Source organism: Dermacentor albipictus, chromosome 1 (genome assembly GCF_038994185.2).
Source record: "Dermacentor albipictus isolate Rhodes 1998 colony chromosome 1, USDA_Dalb.pri_finalv2, whole genome shotgun sequence".
Lineage (NCBI taxonomy): Eukaryota > Metazoa > Arthropoda > Arachnida > Ixodida > Ixodidae > Dermacentor > Dermacentor albipictus.
In genome coordinates, this window is record NC_091821.1 from 445,962,680 (window position 1) to 445,985,671 (window position 22,992).

A 22,992-nucleotide genomic window follows, 5' to 3' on the forward strand; every position below is an offset into this window, starting at 1 on the left:
CATCGACAGCTAAAAATGCACCGAAACAGCGGAGCGAATTTGTTTTAACAGATTTAGCGGGAATAAAACTGTTCGTCTGGCAACAAATGCTTTTTCATGGAAGTCAAGCTCTAGCCAAAGCCAAAAGCGCGCGGAGCGCGTTGTTTCCGCGTGTTTTCGATCGGCGCCATATGGCAAGAGAGCGTCGACTGCTTTTGATTTCGAGCCCACAGTTTGGAACCTGATGTGATGCCGAATTCGAAGGCGGTATTTATGGAACGTTCTTTCCGTGGCAATCAGCATGCGTCGAGTAGTAAGAAAAACCAATCGCCCCAGAGAAGCATGACAGCCAGCCAAGCGTCCACTACGATTGCAGCGTCTTCGAAGCTCTGACATTCACCAGCGTGCATGGACGGTGAAAAGGTGACTTTTACTGACTGTGGCTATGCATTGCTTGACATTGGCCTTTTTAGTGCTGCTGTCGGCGAAAGCTATGTCGTAAACTGTGTGGAGGAAACATGCAACTGATGGAAAACAATACAATGTGCTCAGGTGTCGTCTGCACTTACTCTCTCGATTGCACGAAGTGATCCTTTTCCCATCGATTTGCCACATCGAAGAATACAACGCCCGTTGTTTACAAAGGAGACGTTAGGATTACCTATGCACTGCGATGCACTAGAAATGGAGCAGCTGCTGGCACGATACCATGCTATATCCTAAACTTACGCACGCCACCAATGAAGTTTTCGCTATATTATAAAGAACTGCTAAAGCACGTCAATGCGGCAGCCGAAGAGTCAATGAAACACGCCGCCGGAGAAGCTATTGATTTCAATGATGGTGACAACGATCTTGGAGTTGCTCTGTATGGAAGCTGGCGAAAGCTAAGGCATACCTACAGTAATGGCCTAGTTTTGGCAACAAGTGTTGATAATGGGAAAGTGCTTGATGTGCACGTGATGACCAAGTATTGCTCTAAATGCACCATGAATGACACGCGGTTGCTTGAGAAGCATAGACACGAATGTGATAAGAACTACGAGGGTACTAGTGGTGGTATGGAGACAGCGGGAGCTCTGGGTATATTTCATAGACCTGATGAGCTCTGTTGTGTTCGATATGTCAAGTACTTAGGTGACGGTGACAGCAAGGGTTTGCTTGCAGTGGAAGCATCAAAGCTTATGGACAGGTAAAGATTTGCGAGCTGGAGTGCATTGGCAACGTTCAGAAAAGAATGGGCACAAGATTGTGGAAATTGACGAAAGAAGGCAAAGGCACGAAGCTTTCTGACGGGAAATTCATATCTGGCTGGGGACGTCTGAGTGATGCCTTCATTGACAAGCTCCAGAACTACTGTTGTTTGTTGATACCGGCAATGATTTGATGAAGTCAACGACGCAGCAATAGAAATTAGAAACGAACAGACACAGAAAAGTCATTTTCGAGCTTTTTTTTCATCACAGGAAAAACTGTCGGGAGATCTGTAACAGCGGCAATATACATAGAACGTTTAATCAGACGCAGCCCTATCGCCGTGAAGCAGCCTCCGAGCTGCAGGTTTGACGATCAGTGTTTGTCCCTCAGGCTCCTAATACAAAACGATAGCACAATCTCTCACCTGCAGAGGCTGCCGCCATCTATGGGAAACGGCGCTAACTGCCTCAGCTCTCGTCGTTATCTTCTCGGATATTATTCGCTGAAGCATTCGGTAATTTCTCTGAAAGCCGTTGTGCGTCGCAGCTATTCTGTGGCCTTTGCGCCTCTTCAAGCAAAACGGGGTGGTAGCGACGTCTGTTTGTTAACAACGTTAAACGCTTATCTCAGTCACTAAAAAGTGAAAGTTTACGCATTACGTTCGCCAGCAAGCAAAATGTGTGGCCGTAAGTTGTGCCTACCAGATATACAATCTGTCACTGTCCGTTTTGTATAATTTCAGTTATGGTACTGTGATGCCATAAGCATTCTAAGCATAACTGCTTTCTGAGCAAGCATAATCTATGTATCGCAATCTGTAAAGATATTTCGTTCCAAATCGTTCACCATCTTCCTTTCAGTGAAAGGGAGTGCATGTTTGTGGGTCATGTAAGTGCATTGCCTGCTAAATTTGAGTTTGCGAAATTTCGTCTGAAATGGCGCCTTCGGCTCACAGGTTCTAAAGCAATACATGCTTGGTTATCTGTTAGAAGAAAAATGTTTGCTAATGCTGCTTTTATAAATGTACAAGTTCTTTCACTTGTTCAAATATTCCGGTCTAAATATTTCTGCTTGGCAGACAGTCAATGAAATTAACGGTAAACGTGAATATGTAATTTTTGGCAATAAGTAAATATGTTAGGTAAAAGATAAAAAGAAGTCATTGCAAAATATACCCAAAATTGATCATTCGAAAGGTATGCACGACAGTTACTAGCAAAAGAATACTAAGCACCACTTCCTTTAAGGTATACTTTGACGGAAAAGTGTCCTTGATGGCTGAAGTTTAAAACACGTACGTAATCACCACTCACAACCCTTGGTGTGTGAGTGGTGGTTGCTGTTCTTTGGTGGTAGTTGCTTTTTGATCCACTTTCATTTCCATTAATTTATCGTATACTTAATTTAATAGGTAAGTACAAGTTTTCCCCTATGTTGTCCTTGGTGTCATTGTTTGTTGTCTTATTATGATATGGTTAATAAAGTTCGGGTGCCACGGTTAATCCCCTTACTTCTCATTCATTACTTAGCGAAGGTCTCGAGTCCGGCAACATTCATGCCTTCAGGTAGCATGTGTGGGTTTATTGACCAGCGGACTTCACCTAAAGGATCCCGTACTCGTGACTGCTTTCGCGGTAGAACGGATGCTCCACATCCGCCGCCAAGGTTTGTGTGGGGTCACGTGACGCTGGCTAACGCTCCCAGGGTTAGTTCTAGTAGTAAAACATATATACCCAAGGTAGTGGCTGGGGAAATAGTGCCGTGGCAGCTGAATAGGTAGGGTATATCACGTGTAATTCGAAGACGTGGGATCGTTCCCCACCTGTGTATTCAAGAGAGAGATGCAGGCTAGTTGGTGATCGATATTGGAATGCATCATGTAACCGCGCCAACGGCAACGGACGAGGGATGAAACACACAGGACAGGCGCGGAACTTCAACTGAGATTTACTCCGGGAAAGCCCACAATTATACATGTATCGTAATCACACTTGATAATCATCGGGCAACCATCACTCGTCATTGGCATGCGGGCGTGCCTGGCATATATTTGCACGTAAATAACTGAACTGTTTATCACTCAGTTACACTGAAGAGCTGCTTACGCAGCAGCCGGATTGCATTTTTATAGAGTAGGCTTCATAGATTTAGCGGCTCAATTGTGACGCGAACATCTTCAAGACTTTAGTTTCGCGGAACCTTGGTGTGCAATCACGACAATGACGACAATGGTCAGCAAGTTTTCCACCTCCGCCAATCCTTCTACCCCTGCGTGGTGCTCCTGCAGTCTGACGTTCAGACACCGTCCCGTCTGCCCTATGTAGCTGTTGCCACAAGGAAGAGGTATCTGGTACACTACCCCTGTTCGTCCCACGCAGAATGTTCGCCCCATGCAGAATAGGGGTAGTGTTCGTCCCATGCAGAATCTGTCGCATGAGATGGGATGGGAGTCTGTGATGTATTTTTTTTTGTCTTTTGTGTTACTCGCGCACTGACCGCCTGACCGGCTCTTCTAATGCCCCAAAATCATGCAGCCAACGACACCCCTGAATGCTCCTTAACCCCTCGCCTTCCCAAAGCCCTCCCTCGCCCCCGTCTTTCGTTATTTTGCTTTATTTCTTGTTGTTTCTCTCTTTTTTTCGTCTTGGTGTCACCCTCGTTTTTTTTCACTGCTTTTCTTTCTTTTCTCCCCGCGTTCCCACTCTCCCGCTCTTGTCCCCTCGTTTTGGGAACGAAACTCACAGACGTCGGACGACAGCGCTCATTACCTCTGAAGTCTCTCCCTTTAAAACCAGCCGCCAGCGACAACACCCACACGTGACATCACTGCACTAACCCTTCAAAACTAACATGCTGAGGATGACGATGCCGCCTTTGACCAAGATAGGTCCTCCTATCGAAACGCTGGCGAGCTTTTCTGAGGCACCTTATCCCTATTTAAAAACTTTATAAGACAGTGTGCTATTCCATCTATCAGCTCCTTTATTGATTTTGGACATGTATAAATGTGGGATTTCCCGGAGTAAATCTCCTGTGTCTCTCCTGTGTGTTTATTTCATGCTTCGTTGTCGTTTACGCGGTTAGATGATGCATTCCAACCCCCACCTGCGGAAAGTTGTCTTTTCATCCACTTTCATTTCTAATAATTTGATATTTCGTTAGTTCACTTAGCAGGTACTTTCCCCTATGTTGTCCTTGGTGTGATTGTATGTCGCCTTCAATGATATGGTGATTAAGAATCGGGCCCCTCTGTTTAGCCCCTTTCTGCTCGTTCATTATATATATATATATATATATATATATATATATATATCTATATATATATATACAGGGTGCTTCAGCGAACACTCTCAAAATTATTAAAGGTTGCCTGTGGCAGATAGCTCAATTATATTTTATGAGCCGGTGTACAGGAAGCGTGGGACAGTACTTGCACAAGAAATTAAAATGCAAATTCCCCGAAATACATAACCAAACAATCGTTTGAATAATCTCGTCAAAGGCATCAACACTTCGTTGAACCTATTTTTGCTCGTACAAAAGTTTATAAGTGTTCAATTTTCCACAATACAATCGCAGGTTGTACATACTGCGGACCGCATTCGCTCCGCAGTATGTGATAAATAATATACATATAGTAATCTACCTGAATATATTGCAACAGGAGAAGTTCAGCGTAAAATGGCATTGGGATAGGTTGCCCCAAAAATGGATATGACATTTGTCTGCACAACATGGTGCAGTATGAAATGGCAAAAGAAATAGTGAACCCATTTGCATATGTATTGGCGATGGCGCCATTTATTACCCAAGCAGGTTGGAAGGGAAAGCAGTTGCTTCCCCTTATTCCAGAGCTAGGAATCAATGGCTTAATTTTTATTTGCGGAAGCGTACGCATTTGTGCGTGTTGATTCACGGCTTGAGTGGACACCGTGCAAAATGACGGGAGGAAAGAAAAGGTGAGACTGAGCAGTTGTCTGTACTTATCTCACTGCCCATTATTTGGCGCTCTTTCTCCTGAAGTTAATTTTTACATCGGGTAGAAATCCAGTAAAAGTTATGTTTCACTGCTATAGGAGTTATATGCCCAGGCATATGATTGCACGATAAAGAGGATATGCCCACAAGCAGCAACGACGTTCCTCTATACCACATCAATTTTCTTTGTCTTTTAAAGAACTTGAGATTGCGAGTGCTGACGCTCCCATTGCCATTGTCTTAATGATGATCGCTTCAATTTGGTGTCCGGAGGATTTGCCTGTTTTACAAACGATGTAGCTCGTAATATAAAATTTCACTTTGAGTTTGCGTAGAACGTGCTAAGAGAAATAGACGACTGAAATCAACCAAATCAGATGGTCGTTCTCCCTGGTTTATTAATTATACCAGAATGTGGCTGGTTTAAAGTACGTGTTAAAACGCGACAAAAGTGTCTGGCAAGCGATGCCTCCTAATACGTGCATAAGGCTTACCGTAACTCAAGGGATTGGATAAACATGGGTCTCAAATGCAAGCTATCGCTTGCTTTTACAATCACTGAAAATGATATGTGTCAGTTTCTTTTTTACTCGGGAGCCTCGTTTACCAGGCAACACATACATTAACGTAGGTTGAACACGGAGGCCGGCAAAGTAGACGCTGTCTCTTTATTAGTGGACCATAAGAATAGCGCGCTGTAAACGAAGTCTTTCATGGGGTCGACATTTGAGCGCGGCTTCCTGCAGTGCGGAAGCCCTACATTATTGCGTCGATTGCCCTCCCTGCGAAAAGCGACCATCTCTGTCAGGTCAAAAAGTTTTTTCAGCGGAGTTGGCGGCAAAAAAATGAAGCTCCTGATTTGCAATCTTGACGTTCACGTACGCGCATAGTATCACTTCTTGCGCACATGGAAAACTTCGGCGTGAGAACCAGGACAGAGCGAACCGGGGTCATAACTATAGGGGACGACTTCATAGTTTACCTCACTAAGGCGGTGTGTAACCTTATAGGGACCAAAATACCGGCGCAGAAACTTTTCCGAGAAACACCGGTGACGGATGGGGGTCCAGGCTTGTAATAAGTCTCCAGGATTGTAGTACAATCCGATTGTATCGAAAGGTGCTGGTACGCTGTTGGCTCCAGGTACGATGCCGAGGAAGCTGGCGTGCTTCTTCGGCTTTCACATCGGAAGCTTTACAGGCCGCAAACTTGCGATTTCGCCGTGGCCGTGCTCCGAGGAGGCACATGGCGTCACACCGCATTCCTCGTCACACCGCGTTCCTACACCATGTTCCTCGTCACACCGCGTTCATCGTCGTTGCGCTCACCTCCGCTCGCTTCGACAGCTGCGTCGCATTCCTGATAACATGTCGAAGGATTGAAAAGGAGGGCTCGCGTGCTCCGCGACCACAGTTCAGGCAGCAGTATGGAGGGTGACACTTCTGATAAGGAGGAGGATGCCTGAAATCGACATCGGAACGAGATGAAGAGGAAAGGAATCACCCAGGAAATAGAGGAGCAGCGCGCCGAACGACTGGCTAAACGCCGTAACATAGCTAGACAACCAGACTAACCTGTACTTGCAATCAAGATTAACCAAGGCTAATTATGCTATGCATTAGCTTTCGCTACGTATATCCTGGCATAGCCGAGCTAAGCTACTGCCAATTTTTCGTATGAACTCTTCTACGTGTTAGCTGGTCGGGCTATTACCCTCCACATGTGGCATGCCTTGAAGTGGTGACGTGTCGTGGCGCACGCACGCAAGTTCGATCGGGTTAAGCTGTCTACTCTCATGCCCAGCGCTGTAATAGGCGAATGCCACATCTAGCAAAATCTCGTCTCAGGTCTTATGCTCCATTTGTTTGAGGATGGTACGCAGCGCTATTGAGGCAAGGGCTGTGCGTCTGCTGCAAAGCGTACTACCAAGTACTATGAATGCTAGACCGCGATCGATGATTAGTACAGAGGGTGTGCCATGTCGTAGGACAATGTTGCGGACAAAGAATTTGGCCACTTCATAATAGCTTTCTTGCAGAATAGCCTCGGTTATGGCTCACTGGTTTAAGTTGTCCGTTGACGACTATGCATCTGTTGCGCTAAGAGGTCACTGCGAATGAACCAAGTTGATTCATTGCTATTTTTGGAACAGCGCTTGAAGAGGGTACACAGTGTAGAGAAAGCTGGCCGGTTTAGCCGGCGCTTTCTTGCGGCGCTGACAATCGCAGTACGTCTTCATGTGCCGTTGCACAGAAGAAAAAAACTGTGGTAAAGCTACTGTTTTACTGGTTTAGCGAACTCCAGGTCACAAGCACATGGCTTATCATGGTAGGCTTGCTAAATTCTTTCGGCGCAGCAGCAATGGCATGCCAAGGAGGTATATATCTGCACCACTTTCATACTTTTTCCTGTAATGGACGTTTTTTGCAGAAAGTACGAAGCTAGCGAGGTAAAACAATTTCAAATCATTGAAGGTGCTCGATCAACGCCGTAACTGAAGGTCAGCGCAGTGCTGCTCAGCGAACTTTATGGCATCGATAACGCCGACAAACGGCAAGTCATTGTCAGGGTCCGATGAAGTCGCAGGGAGTAGTGCGCGCGGGAAACAGTCAGCGTCATTGTACTTCCTTCCAGATTTGTAGACAACCGTAATGTCATAGTCTTGTGAGTGCATGCTCCAACAGGCTAGTGTACTTGAAGGATCCTTGATGTGGGCAAACCAGCCCAATGTGTGGTCATCGCTGACAGCCTTAAGTGGTCTGCAGTACAATTAGGGTAGGAATTTGCTAATTGTCCAAGCAACCGGTACGCATTCTTCCTTTAAGTGGTTGAATAGTTTTTCGCAATCTTGGTGAAGCTGCGGCTTGCATAGGCAATGACGCGTTCTGCACCGTTTTCCACTCTGCAAGAAATGCACCGAGGCCCGTATTATCGGCGTCAGTATGCACTTCTGTGTCAACATGTTCGTCGAAATGAGCAAGTATTGGGGCAGCTTGCAAAAGCTGGTGCAAGTCATTGATCGACTGTTGTTTCACGCCCGAACAAATGAAAAGCACAATGTCGCATGCAAACGGTATAAGATCCTCAGTAATCCTTTAGAATTCCTCTATGAAAAGCGCATGATATGCGCACAAACCAAGGAAGCACTAGACAGCCTTCTTGTCTGTGGGCGGTGAAAACTCGGCGACGGCCGCTAACTTGTCAGGGTCTGGTCGGACTCCTCCATTACGAACTACATTACCAAAAATTTGAGCTCTTGGAACCCGAAGTCGCACTTTTCAGGCTTGAAATGATGAAGTCGGCAGTATTAACCACCACGAGGATGCCCTTGATTCGTGCGACATGTTCGTCAAATGTGCTCGAGAGCGCGACGACGTCGTCCAAATATACGAGACAGGTTTGCCAATTGAGTTCAGCAATGTCGGCATCCATCATCCCTAAAACGTGGATGGTGTGTAACATAGACCGAAGGAGGGAACTTTGAACTCATAAAGCTTTTCAGGAGCGACAAACGCTGTTTTTTCAGAATTCTGTTCATCAACTTCGAATTGCCTATGGCCGGTTTTAAGGTGCAAAGAAATAACTTGGCATGTTGTTCACGATTCAATGCGTCGACCCAGCATGGCAATAGACAAACATTGCGCTTCGTGAGATAGTTCAATTTTCTGTAATCTACACAACATTGTAGTGTGTTATCCATCGTTCTTACTAACACCATGGGGGGGGGGGGGGCGGGGCGGCACCAACTTTTGGACAGCTGTGCGATGCCATCGTGGGCCATCTCTTTCACCTGCTGCTTCATTGCTTCCCTTTACAGTGAAGACAATGTAAGGATGCTGGCTAACTAATGCTTACGCGTTCGTAATATAGTGCACGTATGTCGCACTTTGGACGACGTTCATTCACCAGAATCATTAGATCGTCTTTCTGACGGGGTTGCCGCATGGTGTTAAGATGAATAAGTTCTTTTAAGTTGGGAAACTCAGATTGCGCAAACGATGTGATTTCCAAGGCGACAATGTAGGTGACAACAATGATTTCGCGAGGAAAGGCGATTGTCATTCCTCGCGGTCAATGCCGATAGTCGCCGTTGCCAAAGTTTGTCAGCCAAACGACTGAACATTTCTTTCGCTCCTGAAGAAGCCCTCTCACTATGGAAATGTTGTCTCGAAAAAGCAAGGGAATGTTTGACTAAGCAATGATGTCGGCGTCGTGCTCCATGTAGCATTTGACAACGGTTAGCGCGCTGCCCTTGGGTAGCAACGTGATGTGATCGCCGGCATACCTGAATCGCGATGTGGTAGTTGTTGTCATTAGTCTTCGCTATGGCATGCGTAGCAGAGTGGTTGACTCTAGGCTCTTGCAGGTCGATCAATGCCACGTATCAGGAAATCAATGCCGAATATAAGTACTTCGAACATTCATGAAGAGTGACGAAGGCGCCGACGTACGTGAAGCTCCAAATTTTAACTCGGGCCGTGCACCGACTCGCTTGAGCTATGAGGTGGACTCCTGCAGTACGAATCTTAGTTGCAGCCCATTGTGTCAAAGCTTTCTTCACTATACGCGCGAGATTCTGGCTCATAACAGACGTGTCCGCACACGTGCAGATTAAGGCGGTGACTTCGTAGTCATGTATGGTTTCTCGTAAGTCACAATATACGGAAACCGAACTGCACTGATTTCTCTGCGTCTCAACTTCGTCATGTGACAGTCATCATAGCGGAGAATCTCCAACGTTCGCAAAATCGTTGACCTCACCCTCTCGTGTAACTGGAATCAGTTTTCCAGGGCTGTGTGTGCGATGCCTGGAACTTACGCTCGGCGTGAAAAGGGAGCTTGAAGACTTGTTTCGGGCTGGTGACAGTGGCCGAGATTAACGGAATCATGGAGCAAACGAGGTCCTGGCGTCCGCAAGAATACGTTCGACCTCCAGGGAGCGTTCGCCATATTGCGTGCAAGGCGCAGCCGCTCGGCGGTAAAGACATCCCATGTAGAGGTGATTGGTTGCACCGCAACGAAAACTTAAGGGCCTGTGGTCTGCCGTGTGCCTGAGGTCACTCTTGTGGGGGTCCCTGCTTGAGTAATGAATGACCAGCTGTGAGACCTCATGTTGCAAGTCGCTTGTTTAATGGCACGCCCAACATGAAAGTCCGGGAGGACGTTCATTCCTTAAAAAATCTGGGACAACCAAACTCGCGCAGCTTCAGCGTATGACAGGGAAGGCGGTGGGTACCATGACTCATGCTGTGGTGTCTCATTTCACTCCGGGACTTGGACAGCTGGCCTGATACGCTCACGGACTACAGCTCAGCCAGGTAAAGCTGCGGAACCGACGCCGGAGTCACCCGAAGCATTTAAGGCTTTGCTCGAATAATAGCCCAATAAGCTCCCGCGATGTGCCGCAAAAGCTACAGCTAGAGCGTCACGTGATAGGGTCGACAAGTCTTGGTTTCACCGCCTTGTTCGCTGCATACTGCAGGGCCTTTTACATTGATTTGGCGTCCAAGAGAGACTGCAACGGTATTTGGTTGGTGTCGTAGAAGGCCCCCAAATAGATCTTGCTTGACACCGCGCATCATGTTCCTTGACTTATCTTCTGACTTGGAGGGATCCACGCGTCGCAAAAGTCGGCACATGTCTTCCACGTCCATTGAAACGCTCTTGTTCGGCTGCTGTGCCCTCGCCTGAATTGCACATTAGGCTCGCTCCTTGCAATCGAGGCTTGTATATGTACTGATTATCCGATTATCTGCTCTCAGAATTGCTGTCATAATGATAAGGCAGTCTTATGCTTCTTAAACCGAGTCCGTGCATAGTACTAGAGAGGAAATTAGGCGTTGTGTAGATATCGCTCCGGAGTCCAGTCCTTGAACTTGGTGACACGCTCACACTGATCGAACCATGCAGGTTTTAGCATCCTCGAAGGCGTCCCTATGGAGGAATTTGGGTCTACGTGGCTGGTGCTTTCGGTGCACTTAAGGAAGAAGGAACTGATGTACTCATCCTTCTGGCGTGGTTGGGTAGAGGCTCGTGCTCAGATGGTAGGTAGTCGTGCTCAGATGGGTTTTATCTGTGAGTGGTAGCTTTACCTAGAACCTCCGCCAGAAATATGTAACGTAGTTGAAGACGGAAGCTGGCAAAATAGGCAATGTCTCTTTAATGGTAGACCAGAAGAAGAGCATGCCGTGAATGTACTTCATCGTCTTTCCTGGCGTCGACCTTTGCGCGCGCATTTCTCTAGTTTGGAAGCCCCACTTCATTGTGTTAATACAAAAAAAATTTCTGAGGCACAGAAGCTACACGTAACCTTGGCACGCGCTCCTGCTGCAATTTTAGTTAAATAGTAGGTGAGCCCGCGCAGATAGTTAGGAACTGGAACACTTTACTTTTGCGCTCGCATCTCGCACTTGCTGGTTCTTCCTGCACTTGAATCTCTGCAGTCCTGACTTGCTGAGTGCCACCAAAATAGCTGTGAGAGAAACTGCGTTACTGAAAGTTTGATACGGGAGTGGCTTGCTGACTGATGAACGCCGGTTTTCTTTATGGTAGACAGCCTTGTTATTGTAGCCAGCCTTCTCCTCCCACCACAGAAAAGCACCATGTGGGCTATAAGAAGGTTTTTAGCGCAAGTGCTTTTGAGGCCCGAGAGGTGCAGTCTTTGCCAAACGGTAACTTGAAGACCCAGGAACATGGTGATATTGCTGCACGGAAATTGTGATCTGCTATCGAGAAATTCTGCTGTCGTCCACCGGCATGCAGCCTTGAGCTTCACTAGTGATGGGGCGGGATGAAGGGTTTGTCACGATGATTTTCTTAGCAATCGTATTTAAAGAATAGGAACAAGTCGAGAGAAGGGACTGAGGTAAACAAAAAAGGATGCAGTTTTGCCTTAGCAGGAAGCTTTTGCTCTGAAGCTTTTCTCCAAATACACGGAACGGAAAAATCGCTTTTCGCGACAGCGAGAGCACCAATTTCTGCAAGAAACAAGAACCTCAAAAAATAAAAGAACTTCGTTTCTGGAGCTGCTGAATATTTTTGGAGGCTGGCGTTATGACAAAAGCACAATATTGTTAAAGAAGCGTTTGTAGTGCCGTTCGAAAGGCGAAAAAGACAATCTTTTCACATAACCTGCAATCATTCACTTAAAATAGCCCTAATATTTTGGAAAATTATCTGCCCGAAGGACGCCGCTGCTCCTATTTGACAGTTTCATGGTTCGGGCGTTCTGCCTAACTGAAAGGAGTGCGCACCCTTTGTTAACAATCGCTTTGCACTATATTTGGACAGGAATATCATTCCATTGTGGCCTCACTGACAGAAGCAGAATCTTAAGCTATTCTTTAAGGATATGAAGTACAGTGTCATTCCTACTTGCTTAATACTTGGCCACATTCGGCAACACTCATTATTGTCAGGTGAGGCCCTATACGATTATAAACAAGGTAAGGTTATTCCTGTGTTGAAAACTGGTTACAAAAGCATTTTTATTAAATGCCGTTCTACATCTCCATCGAGCGTCCCAGGCAAACTTCTTGAACGCATAATTTCCTTCAACGTACGGATTATTGTAATATATTTATTTTCTATGCAGCATGACTTTAAAAAGAAGTTTTCTTGTGAAAAAAGATTATTGGAATTTTCTATTAAAATGCTTTATTGACCTTCACAAAAGTATGGTTCAATATATACACACAGATTAATCTGTATTTATCAGTTTTTCGAAGGCCTTCGATGATGTAACGCGTGGTCAACTAATTGCAAAACTGTCCTGTTCTACGCTTCACTCCCTAACAGTTTCATGACTTTCAAACTTTTTATGACTCCTTAAGCAGTTCACAGTTGAGAACTACTAAGCTAATCTCACTAACGTGAGTTCTGGTGTAACCCAAGGGAGTGTTCAAGGGGCAATTTTATTCTTTATATTCATAAACAACTTCACTTCTGGAATTTCATGGAGCCTACGGTGGTATGCAGGCCTTTGTGTTGTTTACGTAAGGTGCGATCGCACTCTCGCCATACCGCTCTTCAATGAGGCCTTGACCGTATGTCGCATTGCTGTTTCATTTGACAAATGCCTGTAAACAAAGAAAAAAAATCAAGCTAATAAACTTTAGCCATTCCCGACTTAGCTGCGCTCTCATACCATTATCCTTCGATCACATCCTCATATCAGTACCCAGGTGTCGATCTCATGCCCACTCTCACGTGGTCGAACAATAACAGTGCCATTACAGGAAAAGCGTCAGGTATGTTCGGCTATCCCAAATGTTATGTTCACGGCGCTTCCACGTATACCCACACGCTTGCATGTCTAACATTCGGCTGCCCTCAACTTGAACATGCCAAGCGTCTTTGGTCAGCGAACCAGACTTATCGGATCCAAAACCCTGAGGCAATTCAGAACGTTTCACCATCATGTTTCATGGTCAGAGACTACAGCATACAATCTGGCGTCACTAACATATAGAAGGAACGATCACCCGTTTTTAGAAAGACGCAAAATTACCGCACTACATTGTTTGCAGCGCAAAATAATTGATAGCAGCCATCCGCCTTCCTTAATCATCTAGCGTCAGTACCAAACCTAGAAACGTCTTCATAATCGCCATTTGTCGACGCCGCTTTTGCAAAACAAAGGCAATTAATTCAACACCCTGCCACAACTTATTGCATATTTAATGATCTTCCAGACTGCAGTTGAAGCATGGACAAGTCAATGACTTTCTGGAATAAAGTTAGCAATCATTATACCTAAACTTCATGATTTGTATGAGTATAATCCCCATGAAAATTCGTACCATTTTCTAGACACATTTTCTTTATGAGTCATCCGCGTTAGTAAGCGGTGCATGCGCATTCCACAACTGTTGATTTTCTGCAGCCTAACGATGTATAAGCGAAAATCGTAATTTATACCACTGACAATGGAATAACATTTCATTTGGTACAGGCAAATTTTATGTAAATAACGGACTCATTTCTCCTCATTTTCAATGTGATTAACCATTCCTAAACCTCCTCAAGTAATTCTCAACTGCGGAGCCCATGGGGCAATATATAAATAAATAAATATATTCTTTACAATAATCAAAAAGTTAGAATTTAATGAATTCATTAGGTAGATTTTTTATTAAACCCGTGAATACGTTTTCAAAATCTTCAGAAGAGTCCCAGTTTGAAATAAAATTTATGTATTATGCCTGCAAATTGTAGCTTAACAAATAAAACAATATTGTCTTTGTGGAAATTAAACATATTCATACACTTAATTTGGACAAAGCTAACGTATTATACGCCGCTTTAGAGCATAGGACTAATTTGTGAGCAGGAAGTTTGCACAGCTCGCGTAAACATTGTCATCTCACGTAAGCAAAAGATTGAATACAGCAAATGTGTCGGCTTTATTTGTGATGGCGAATAGAATGCACAAAACTGCGAAATCTGTTTTTAACGCCGAGTAATACATTTTAAACTTCCTTCGTTATTCTTTTTAAAATGTACCAACGTTTGGCAATGTAAAAAAAAATGTACGATCCCAAATCATAGTTCGGCTTCGTATAATATGTCCAAATAAACTTTTTTGTTTACTAAGAAAATTCCGCTCAAATTTTTCCAGTGGTTTTCCTATAAATAGGGCACTTTTCTTTGTATTTTGATTGGTGCAGCTATGTGTTGTGTTTTGGGGGACTTAATGGGGCAATTGCTTTTTAGAATGACTGAAAGTTTGGCAAATTGACAGAAATTCATGTTAACTAAGCCGGTAACAAGCTTTATTGGTGAGTACATTAACGGCTTAATATTTCATGCCTCTCTTCGTGTTCCTGCTGGCGTCCTTATATACTTACTGTGCCCCAAGTAAGCATTTATTTGCTAGTCATACTTGAGTCTTGTTGCCTCTCGCAGGTCCGCTGTGTACAACAGAGTGCACGCTACACGAAGTATTATGCCTAACACTAGCTGCGAAAGGGGTGGCGTCTCTAGATCAGGCAATACTCTAGCAAACGAGAGAAGATTATGCGTGCATCCTAAAGAAAACACTATTTTGTGCGCTGTGCAATATTTGGAAATTAATTTGCCTTCTGTTGACTTGCTTCTTTTAATTAATGTGACCCTGCCTGCTGCGAAGGCCTACTGCTGTCACGTTGAATGAGTGCTGGTGGCAAATTCACCTCAGTTAACTCATTCGCCAGCAATAGTATCTAAATTGTTTCCTGTGTCCTAGCTAAGCTTGCCAAAAAAATACAGTAAGTAAATGAGGTCTATGCAAAGCGCAGAACCATTTTATGAAGTAAGCAAGTGCGCTGAAAGTAGCATGTTATCCGCAGTTGTCTCTTCTACATGATGAAACGAACGAGAGGAAGCAACAAATAATTGCAAATAAAGCACCGAAAACAAGATGTGTGGAACAGTCATTGGCCACAAGTTTTCTCACCATAAGATAAACGTTTTATAGCGCGTTGGCACTGACATCCTTTTCACGACCCAATAATGCTATGCTGATTTCCCCAAAATTTCAATGAAATTCGTACAGCCGAACGCGCGGACACTCGACGAATATTACAAAAGAACAATTGATGTGCTTGCTGCGCTGATGTTATTGTTTACACGAAGTCTCCGTCTTGACATAGGTATTTCGCATAAAAAACCTTGTTTCTGCCTTAATCGGACGCCACGCACGTCTGTGTGATATGCACGGAAATGTAAAAAAAGTGCTTTTTCTCGGCCGCAATTGAATATGATAAATACTTCAAAGTACAGAATCCCCGCACAGATATTACGTGGCAGGAGTCACGTGGATGATTATACAAGGTAGATTTTTTTTATTGCTTTGGGAGACAGATGCCTAAGCACACCATCTATCTAATGTTTGATGGTCCTTCCTTGCGCGAGCAATTTTTTTTTAAGTTTTCTGTTTCGCCTTCATAAATATAACTCGACAGTTTAGCTTCTTATTTTTCTGTATTTCTGTACGCGCTTAAGCCTAATTAAAATAAAGGTAATTGTCGACGCAGGTTCTTCATGTGTCATGCATATTTTTTTTTATTACGGCTTTATTAACATCTGATGTGAAACAATCTACCCCAAGCTCTAATTCGTCGTCGACTGTATAGGTGCAAAAAATTCCGAAATACAGAAAGTGAAATTAACACGTGTCTCACATGACGGTGCTTCGATTCCGTACACTTTGAATAGTCTCGCGTCAAATTAGACAGAAATCTCGCCTCGAGTTCCTGTGCAGCTTTGCGAACATTCTGTCTTTACTCGCAGTTCGTCGACCGTTGTATTGTGAGTAAAATAATATAAGAATTCTTAGAAGCCAAGCCAACGGGTCGTAACAGCTCAATGGCTATGTAATTGCGCTGCTGAGAGCGAGGTCGGGGGTTCGATCGTGGCGGTGGCGGCTGCATTGCAATGGGGACAGAATGCAAAAACACTCGTGTTTTGTGCATTTGGCCCGCGTTGAAGAGCCCCAGGTGGCGAAAATTATTCCCTTAGTCCCAACTACTAAGTTTTAATCGATTGTTGTTTGAGACGTATCAATCAAAGATTTGTTTTTAATCTTGCCCCCAAAAAACTAAACAGCCAAATTTCCCTACCTTCATGTAATCATGTGGTTATCTTTCTTCATTGCTTAGTTCCCTAAGTACAACGCACTAAAACATTTTGCACTACTCAACACATGTCTGTATCTTGTATAAAATGCGCGTAGTCTTTGTCACGTTTAACTTCGGGTTTGCCATCTTCTGCATTTTGGGTAGGTATTTTGTTTGAGAAATATACGGGAGTTTCCTGATACCCTCCGCCATCTATTTGATTGCAATTACTTTGGGACCTACTTTGCTAAGGGTTCCTTGCTGTTGATTTTACTCCAGAGTAAAATTGATGGATAAAACGTCCAAACCGAGGTCCGCATATACCCTCACTAATTTGGCACGGCAGTATTACTGCCGAATAAATGAGCTAATCAATGCTTTCAAGAACACGTAAAGGGGAGCTTCGGAAAGGCCCAGCCAAAGCAAGAGAACTTTGCAAGCTCACTTGAAATCACGATTGGTCAGCTCGGACTGTAGTGGATGCGTCCACTTGAGACACCAGCGTAAAACATAGCTGCTGAGCATGTATTTTTACTGCCGTGAGGGAAAGTTTCTCTGCCCCTTATGGTGTCAGACATCCCGGTGGTATATATTTGCGCATCTGATAGTCCTACGTCTGTACGATGCCATGAGGACGTGGGCGCGTACCGAGCTTCAAGGCACACAAGGGGGGCGTGAACGAAAACACATTTATGAGCTATGCATGGAACTGCCGTGGCAACGAGAACTGACGCCACATATTTTGCTAGATTTATCATGGGGCAGGTGAATCATGCACGCGGCTTCTGGTCATTCTGCGAGACATTCTGTCAACGTATCTTTATTGTTTATTAGGTGATCTTACATACCTTTTCATTACTTCGAAGCCATATCATTGAATATTCCAATCAAATTCTAATAAACAAGCTATACATTGAAACACGACTATGTAAGGGTTTTTATTTTGGCTGGTGCGAATGTGAAGCTGAACAATGTGGCGTGGGTAAACATGATTTGCATTGATACCGCACATGCTGCATACGAGGAGCTGAGGCTCGGTTTGAAGTGGGGCAGCTAGCGTGCTCCGACTCCCATGCCATTGTTGTCTTAAGATAACCGGTTGGCCAAGGAGACCTGTATTGGCGACCACTGTTTGTCCGGTGTTATCTTCTGTGATACCATTGTATTCATACATTGGCTCGGCATAGGTGCAAGAGTTCTGCCGTGGGTAAACACTGCAGCAAAGGGGAATTCCAAGTGTGGCGTGGTTAAACACCATAGAGATAACCAGCCTTTGAAATACCAACGAATTGTACTGGGTTTTCCCGGATTTCGCACACTATGGAAAAGAGTCTGAATGGCAGCCAATATAAATGAATGTCTCTTGTCCTGTTCAAGTCAGCGAAAGGAAATCACCCCCGCAAAACGTACGGCAATCGCCTATACTAAGGTAAGCATACAGTTATAAGAATTTGCCCTTCGTCTTACTTTTCTTTGATTATTTACGGTCAATACCCGTACTTATGCGTACATTGTCATTACCCGCCTGCCAAGCGTGCATTCCTTGTGGTCTGCTGTAGCAGCTACGTCCTAAAACTCATATATAGGTGTTATAAAATCGCGACATATAGCCATAAAGGTCCTGTCGTGCTGTAGTTGCTGACCCTTGTTATGTAATAACTTTTCAGATAAGTGATCATGAAAGCTGCTCTGTGGCTTACGTTCCTGGGCCTTACAACAGTAGCCTGTGAGTAAAAACATTCACCTCTTCTTGAATTCAGACAATGGTATATAAGGGCTATGATACATGACTCTATAATGTATGCATAACTACGTTAAGGCTCTCATGTAAAACTTTCTAAGTTATAATTTGAGTACTACGATAGCTTACTACATGTTGAAAGTGGTAGTATGTAAAATTAATTTTTTAGACTAGTGCTTGAGGCGCAATGGAAAAAAGTTGCGACGATGTATATGTGAGCTTGCTTTCGAAGAAGTTGTGTCGTGAAAGCGAGGAAGAACTGGACGGCAACTTGTTTGTTTAGAGTTAGCACAATTAATGACCTCTCAGAAGAGGTCACTGAACGTAAAGTCAGTGGTGCCATAGTGATGTTTAAAAAGCAGCTGCAATGAGTACAAAGTCAATAAAGTCGAGAAAGGCTACAATATATCCAAGAATGAAAATACGATTGCCATAAAATAATTCAAGCTTAACGCTTCTTAAGAAAGTGGAGAGCCATTGCACTAATTTCATCATTCGTACCCAACACGCTGAAATGGCGAGGAAGTCGAGACGTTGAACGTAGCCATGACTAGCCTTTGGGGCTATTTGTGGCTACGTAAGCGGGACCATTGCGTATTAGACATCACATACAGAATGATGTGACATGTGCCATGTTAGGTGTAATGTTTTTTCCTTCATAAGGCAGTATGACGTGAAAAAGCATGCTATATTCCTCAGTAATGCAGTTTCAAAAGCAGCTTCGGAAAATTCGGTACCACTAAAGTAAAAAGAAGACATACGCTATATATTCGAGAGGGAGGTTGCCATTTGTATTAGGCTCATAAGCATTCCCAATGTAGCATGCTGATTGCACCATGCTTTTTATTCATGCTTGGTTACATATTGTATTGTTCTTCTTGAGCAAAGAAAAACAACACAACAATTTTATTTGCTTGTCGAGTTCAGTATGGAATGAATATAATGGTTGGCCAATAATTCTTAGAGCTAAAATATTTGAATTGATAAATAGCAGGAATGCGCGATATCAAATTTATCAAGTTCTCTCTCTTTCATGTTCCCTGAAGATGCTGCTACAGTGTGAGTATGGTTTATATGTCAACTAGTCTGCATTCCATAATACCATTACTTATGCCATTGCCGTACAGTGACCTATACAGTACATTTAACCATTTGTTCTTAACACAGTGTTCGAGCTGGTGAATTCAAGGTGTCACCGCCGGCTGAAGGCAAGTGCAAAGCGACGCAGTCGATAATATTTATCCGAAGCGCCTATCAGTACATGTAGCTTATATTAAGTGTAGCGTATTATTTCGTAACAGGAGCACTAAAGGCCACCATTATAAAGTAACACTATTTCAATACTGTGGAGCAGGGAATATTACTTGAAGAAAAACGAGCGTCTGCTCCTTGAAAGCAAGCTAATTATTATTTGGCGAAAAGTATTTTGGACCCTTAGGGAGGAAAAGAAATGTCGAATACGGAAATTACGGCAACGCTAAATATACAAGTATTGAAGCTTTTCTATCCTATGATGTGTACTTTGGTCCATATTTGATTCAATTCAGAGATGAGACATTTTTACCTGACAAGAAGAAATATAAGGTAGATAACAGTGTATAATAGATACGGCAACTTAACGTCTACATTTTAATACTGCTAACTTTTGAAATCGAGACCTAGCACTGACTGCTAAAGCACAGGCGAATCAAGCAAGCTGTTTCAGTTTACCTGTCTATATCAAGCCTTATGACAGCAAGACGCTATGCACCGACACGCGTTCTTATTCTGACAACTATAGATATGGTTTATTCATTTCTTCTCCGCTTTCTCCTGAAACATTACGCTTCATGGTCCATGTTCGAAGACTTGTCATAGGTTAAAAAAAAATTGCGACATATCATCATTCTTGAGAATCCGCTGCTACAAAGGCCTGGGCTCGCATTTACACACAAAACAAATTGTTCTTGAAAGAGCGTAGGTTAGGGCGTGTTGATATTCCATAACTGAAATTTTTAGCGCACGAAAAGGGACGAGAGACCGAGGCAAGACCATATTGTCTGAATTGTTCTTAAGCGTAAGGTGTTCCCTATACAGACGCAAAGAAATTTTCATCTTGGATATATATGCGAAAGTTAGCCCTCGGTTAATGGCTGACCTGACTATATAATATTCAAGTGAAGCTTGTATTGCGTCATTCATGTCGGTATCGGCGGGGCCGTACAAAAAAGCCAAGCCGCGCGAAAATGAAAATTGCTTGTTGGGCTGCTGGTTCAAACCACCGACCTGTGGGTTGGGACAGGTCTAACCTAACCGATTCAAACATTGTGCATTCATCATACGCTACCCTCAAAGCAGGGCAAGGTGCGAACCAATAACAGGCGTTCCCTCACTCTGGAGAAGGGAAAGGGTGTGATCGCTCGTTCGGCCGCCTCGCGCTCATCATTTCCTGCCCGTTCAGGCCTCGCATTCAGATGGGAAGGCCGCGTTTCGTTCGTTCTGCCAAAGAGCAAGCTGTGTTGAAGGAACTGCAACGGGAGCGGGCCGTGCGTCACGCGTTCAGCCGAACAACAAGCGGCGTTTGATGGACGCTGCCAGGAACTCGCTCGAGAAAGGGCTCGTCGTCGACGTGCCGACCTCAACGTGAGGGAGCGCGAAGCCGAGGGCTTACGACAACGAAGAGCCGCGGATCCAAAGCTTCGCTTGCACCCTTTTTCACACTAGCCAAAGCGGGGTTTATATTTCAAACATAGCTCACTGAGCAAGCGTCGCTACGCTTGCCGATTTATTAGCAGGTACTCTATAAAAATCACTAATAAAAGCGTATCGCAAGAAATTACTCATAGAGTTATCTGTTAATTGTTACTAGGAACTTCGTAGCAGATCCTTGTGTTCTCCATGTAATATGGCATTCTATGAAGTGTCATTATCTAAATATATGTATTAGGCACGCATTTCATTAGAACGTGAACTATCATGGCAATAAACTAGCCTAAGGCAAGCATAATTGTTCATAGTCGCGTGCCTTTGTTTTGTTGATAGGGAAATTTATGTTTAGAGAATGAATATCTTATCTTCTATATTTTGCATTTCAACAACAAAAGTATGTACTGTATATCTGTAGTATATGCGAACAACATTAGGCAAAGGAAACTAATGAACCTGTTTAACATATTAAGAATGTGGCACCTGACGGTAATTCTAGCGCTACACATTAAGGCTTTTCAGAAATACGCGGAAGAATGTGTGTGTTATTACCACAACTTTATCAAAATTGTGGTGCTAATTTTCCACCCTATTTTTCTTTGCAGGAAACAATGTAGACGTCGCTGTGAAGGCGGGCAAGAAACTCGAAGCTCTCGGACGCGTGATGCAAGGCAAATTGTCTGAAAGCAGCGCCGAAGCACAGCGGGAAGTGGCCGAAGCACTTGAAGCTCTCGCTGCTGGGGAAGCGGCACTAGACAAGGAGTCCTCCGAGCACTGGGTGGGAGTAGTGGTGCGTGGAGTTGTCGGGGGCGCTGTTGCCCACGGCATCGACAGGTGGAAGCGCAGGAAGGGTTAATAAATTGTTTCTTCAAACGTTGAGAGAGAATTTTGCCACGGCGTTTCTCTGACATCGTTACCGTGTTCTGTGTTCGCTTGTGGATTAAATGGTCCAGCTGCTCCCGGCATCGAAAGTCAAAATGATTCATAAGAAAAGAAGTTAGTACAGAACAGTAATGTACGCTAGAAGCAGGATAAAAAAAATAACGCGAGTACTGCGACGTATTCCGGTTATTCGCGATATACAGATTGATCTATGCAGTATGAGAGAGATATAGAGAGAGGAAAGCGTAATGATATTTTGGGTTTAGAAACTGGAGGTTAATAACCCAAAGTGTGCAGAAAGCTTTTGTTAACTATTCATATATATGTCTATAGACGTGGCTTGATCATTTAGTTCCTCATAAATTTGTGAACTTGTTTATACGCTTTGTGTTGTGTTCTTTGAGCTCAACGACACTCTCCTTTCAATGTTGCAGTGATATGAGAGTAAGCATGTACATGCATTTTTTACCGTGCGCCTAGAGTAATCTACTAATGTAAGATGGCTCCCATGCCGCCTACTAGCATACTAATTTGGTGAAACCATAAGGTCCCTTGCGCTTCATATCAAAAGTTGAGCATTCCAAGCACCCTATCGTTACAACAGTTTCAAGCTCGGAATAGTTCGGGATTCGAGCCCAGTAGAAGAACTGCGCACTGCTCTTGCCGGCGCAAGTGTCCCTGTCCACGTTTCTCGGACGCTGGCGTGACAGCTCGGTGAAGCACAGAGTTTCACACTATTACTGGAGGTAACTGCGGCTCTGGTGCCTACGGTAGCTGGAAGTAGGGTGGTTCAGCCAATGTGGCAATGATGGTAAGTAAATTGGGTTTGCCTAGACTTCGAACTTCTGACCTTAAGACTGCTGAGTCACTTTGCACACTGGTCGTTTTCAGCAAAGTACTGCGTTATACGCAACTAAATAAGCACTAATATAG

General features: G+C 44.1%; 1 protein-coding gene across 4 annotated transcripts; it reads left to right on the top strand.

Moving 5' to 3' along the window:
* The first annotated feature begins 1,744 nt into the window (after positions 1–1,744).
* On the top strand, positions 1,745–22,056 carry LOC135903096 (uncharacterized). Of its 4 annotated transcripts, none has more exons than XM_065433481.1 (5): positions 1,745–1,862; positions 18,419–18,477; positions 19,539–19,551; positions 19,660–19,700; positions 21,783–22,056. In XM_065433481.1, the coding sequence occupies exons 2-5, from the start codon at positions 18,429–18,431 to the stop codon at positions 22,031–22,033; spliced, it is 354 nt and encodes a 117-aa protein (XP_065289553.1). In that variant the 5' UTR covers positions 1,745–1,862; positions 18,419–18,428; the 3' UTR covers positions 22,034–22,056. The 4 variants fall into 4 exon arrangements, 3 of the variants coding, with proteins under 3 accessions (XP_065289553.1, XP_065289552.1, XP_065289550.1); XM_065433480.2 differs by lacking the exon at positions 1,745–1,862 and adding an exon at positions 17,936–18,180; XR_010564716.1 differs by lacking the exon at positions 19,539–19,551.
* The last annotated feature ends 936 nt before the right edge of the window (positions 22,057–22,992 follow it).